Source organism: Galeopterus variegatus, unplaced genomic scaffold, assembly GCF_000696425.1.
Source record: "Galeopterus variegatus unplaced genomic scaffold, G_variegatus-3.0.2 Scaffold7803, whole genome shotgun sequence".
Taxonomy (NCBI): Eukaryota; Metazoa; Chordata; class Mammalia; order Dermoptera; family Cynocephalidae; genus Galeopterus; species Galeopterus variegatus.
Genome location: NW_007733914.1, coordinates 80,667 through 83,799, shown reverse-complemented (window position 1 = coordinate 83,799; position 3,133 = coordinate 80,667). Strand labels below are relative to the sequence as shown.

Below are 3,133 nucleotides of genomic sequence, written 5' to 3'. Positions count from 1 at the left end.
GAGTGAGATCTAATCCTAAGGCTACTGATCACTTCCCCTCCCCTACACCTTACCAATACATAAACTAAAGGCCTATTTACAGCCAGGAATTTAAAAAAACTATTATTAATATGCTAAGAGCTGTAGTGAAAAAAGTAAACAACATGTAAGAACAGATGGATGATATAAGCAAAAAGATGGAAATTCTAAGAGAGGATGGACAAAAATGCTAGAGATCAAAAACACTGTAACAAAATGAAGACTGCCTGCCTTTGGTGGGCTCATCGGTAGGCTGCACATGGCTGAGAAAAGAATCTCTGAGCTTGAGAACATGATAGTGCAAACTTCCAAAACCAAAATCAAAGAGAAAAATTTTTGAGTGAATTAAAACAACAACAACAACAACAAAACAACCAGAAAATTCAAGAACCACGGGACAACTACAAAAAAATGTCACATGCCTGTATTGGGGATACCAGAAGGAGAAGTAAGAGAAAAAGGAAAAGAAGCAACGCTCATATTGGAAGCAATAATGACAGAATTTCCCAAAGTTAATGTCAGGCTTCAACCCACAGAGCCAGGGAGTTCAGAGAACACCAAGCAAGATAAATTAAAAACAAACAACCCAACAATAAACAAAACAAAACAAAAAAACAACAAAATCCAAAAAACTACACCAAGGCATATCATATCCAAACTTCAAAAAATCGAAGATAAAGAAAAATGTCGTGGAAGAAGACAAAGGAAAACAGAGCTTAACTGTAGAGGAGCAAAGATAAGAGTTACATCTGACTTCTCAGAAACCAGGCAAGAAGAAGAGAATGAAGTAAAATATTCAAGGCATTGAGAGAAAATAAATCAGCCTAGGAGGGCGGGGATGGGAAAATTCAGCCTTATCCGACCTCGGTAAACCTTAAGGGCAGTGACACCTTATTGTACATTGCAATCATTTATGTCATAAACATACCAATGAATTATCAAGAAGAAATATCTAAGTAGTAATGTGCAGGCACTTTAATTATTTGGAAGATGTGCTTCTGTGAAATATGTCCTTCCTCGGGAGGGCCACGTGGGTGAGGCTAGTGCCTTAGAATACGCAGTTCCTCTTGCTTCCAGCAGAGCATGGGACTCCCCCTACATCGCTCCTTCTGCAGGAAGAAGGGTGAGAAGGGGCATGACTGTCTCAATATAGAGGAGAAGGGCAAGGTGGCAGTGGCAAGGCCCAGAATAGACAGAGCAAGCCTGGCGTCAATGGTAAAGCTGGGAATTCCACAGGAGTCTGCATGTCGAGCAGCGCGTGCAGGCGTCCAGGCAAGAGAGGATTTCTCTGCGGATGCCATCGCCTGATTGAGCTTACAAGTTCTCAAAGTTTGCACCTCCAGCCTCCATGGCCCTCTGAGAGCTTTCTTGGGAAAGATAGTGGGTTGTGACTATATTTTGGGAGAGGCCAGCATGGAATGATGTCTCCCGTGGCTTACATACAGAAGGGCTACCCCCAGCCTGCTCCTTCAGGAATCAGCTACCCCAGAAAAGTGCGTGGGTGGTGCCTATGAGTGTTCCCCACTTTTACATCTCAGCACAACTTCACGATTATGCAATGTCCTGAAGCCCTGAGCTGCAACTCCTGCCTTCTTGGAGAAGATCAGGCAGGCTTTCCCAGTCCTGCCCTCTCCTGCAGTGCCTGGGTTCTGGGAGGCAGAGATTCTGGGCTCTGTTCATGCCCTGCCATTCGCATCCCAAGAGGTCCTGAGCGAGTCCTTCCCTGTACATGATGGGTGATCTGAGGTACACGTCCTCCAGGACAGGCTCATGGTGAGGCGTGAAGAGTGTTTAGCTTCCTGGGAAGAAATGCCTAATAAGCCCCGTAGAACTTGGCTGATTTGGAAGCAGAGCCTCTTGAGTCATGAGGGAACTGATGGGAATTTCTCTCAGAGACTTCCTAAGGAAGCAGCACTGAAGAGGAAAATGGGCAGAAAGTTATATTGCAATAAAGTAGGATCGAGTTTTTATGGAGAAATTTTCCTGACATTAAATTTTCCTGTTGCTTCTATCTGTTTATCTCTGAGTTATTTAATCTATGACAGCCAAGTAGGAGAGAATGTCGCAGAGGCCTCAACTCCACACACAGAGGCAAGCGGGTCTCTGCTGCTCCTGTCGATGCTGGGATAGCTGGAGTTCACGAACTAGTAATAATCTAGGTTCCTTTACTTCTGTGAAAACTCTTCGGTAATATCCCTGTGCAAATGTTCATCGTCTCTCTAGGATGGTGGATGCTGTGGAGGAAATGGGGACAACCCCAACTGCTGCATGAACCAGAAGAAAGACCATATGGTAAGGGGTGCTTTTCCTCTTACATGGAGGGCAATCTCAGGCTCAGCGGAGTCAGGGCACTCTCCCCACATCCCCAACAGGAGTGGCTGGAAGAGGAAACTACTGCGAGAGTTGGTGATGGCCAGACCATATGGGGGTGAAAATGCACCTTAGCCCTGGGCCCTCTGGCAAGACCTCCCTGTTCCTGCTTCCCAGGAGCTGCCTGCCCCTCTACCAGGCTGCTGGGGGCAGGGAACAAGCTCACTTGGAGAAAGGGCTGGGTCAGTCCCACAGGGCATTTGAAAGGAGGGGACACTGTATCACCTACCTGTTCTCTTTCCCCACAGGTTACTCTCTCACCATCTTTATTCAAACCAGAGGAGTTTGCGCCCCTGGATCCCACCCAGGAGCCCATCTTCCCCCCAGAGTTGCTTGTAAGTGACACCACGGGGAGGGGTCCAGCAAGTCTCTGTACTGTGAGCTCGTGGAGGTTTTCATGCCCACCAGGAACTTTGTGTCTTCCTTGTCCTTTAGGTTTCAGCCTAAATATCCCTTCCTTCTTGTGACACCCCTACTAGGTCAAGTCCCCCTATTACTCACTCCCACAATACCCCAGACTTCTTCTCACATGTGTCACACTTGTAATTACTAATTTGACATCTATGTCCCTTGCTAGATTATAAGCTCCATGAGGACAAGGACGGGGTCTCCCCAGCACACCGTATAGCAATAGCAGGTGCTCCATAACTATTTGTTGGCCTCCTGGCTATACTTAATGTATAAGCTCCCCGAGAAACAGGTTCTTCTCTCTACAAACAGCCCACGTTTAAAAAACACACACAAA

The 3,133-nt window shown here is 46.3% G+C and overlaps 1 protein-coding gene across 1 annotated transcript in view; it reads left to right on the top strand.

The window, feature by feature from the left end:
* Positions 1-3,133, top strand: part of XDH (xanthine dehydrogenase) — a gene marked incomplete at its 5' end in the record, with an annotated part of 74,718 nt that overhangs the window by 18,133 nt on the left and 53,452 nt on the right. Inside the window, 2 exon segments of the mRNA XM_008592343.1 lie at positions 2,242-2,310; positions 2,637-2,723. Of these exon segments, the coding sequence (XP_008590565.1) occupies positions 2,242-2,310; positions 2,637-2,723 (156 nt within the window).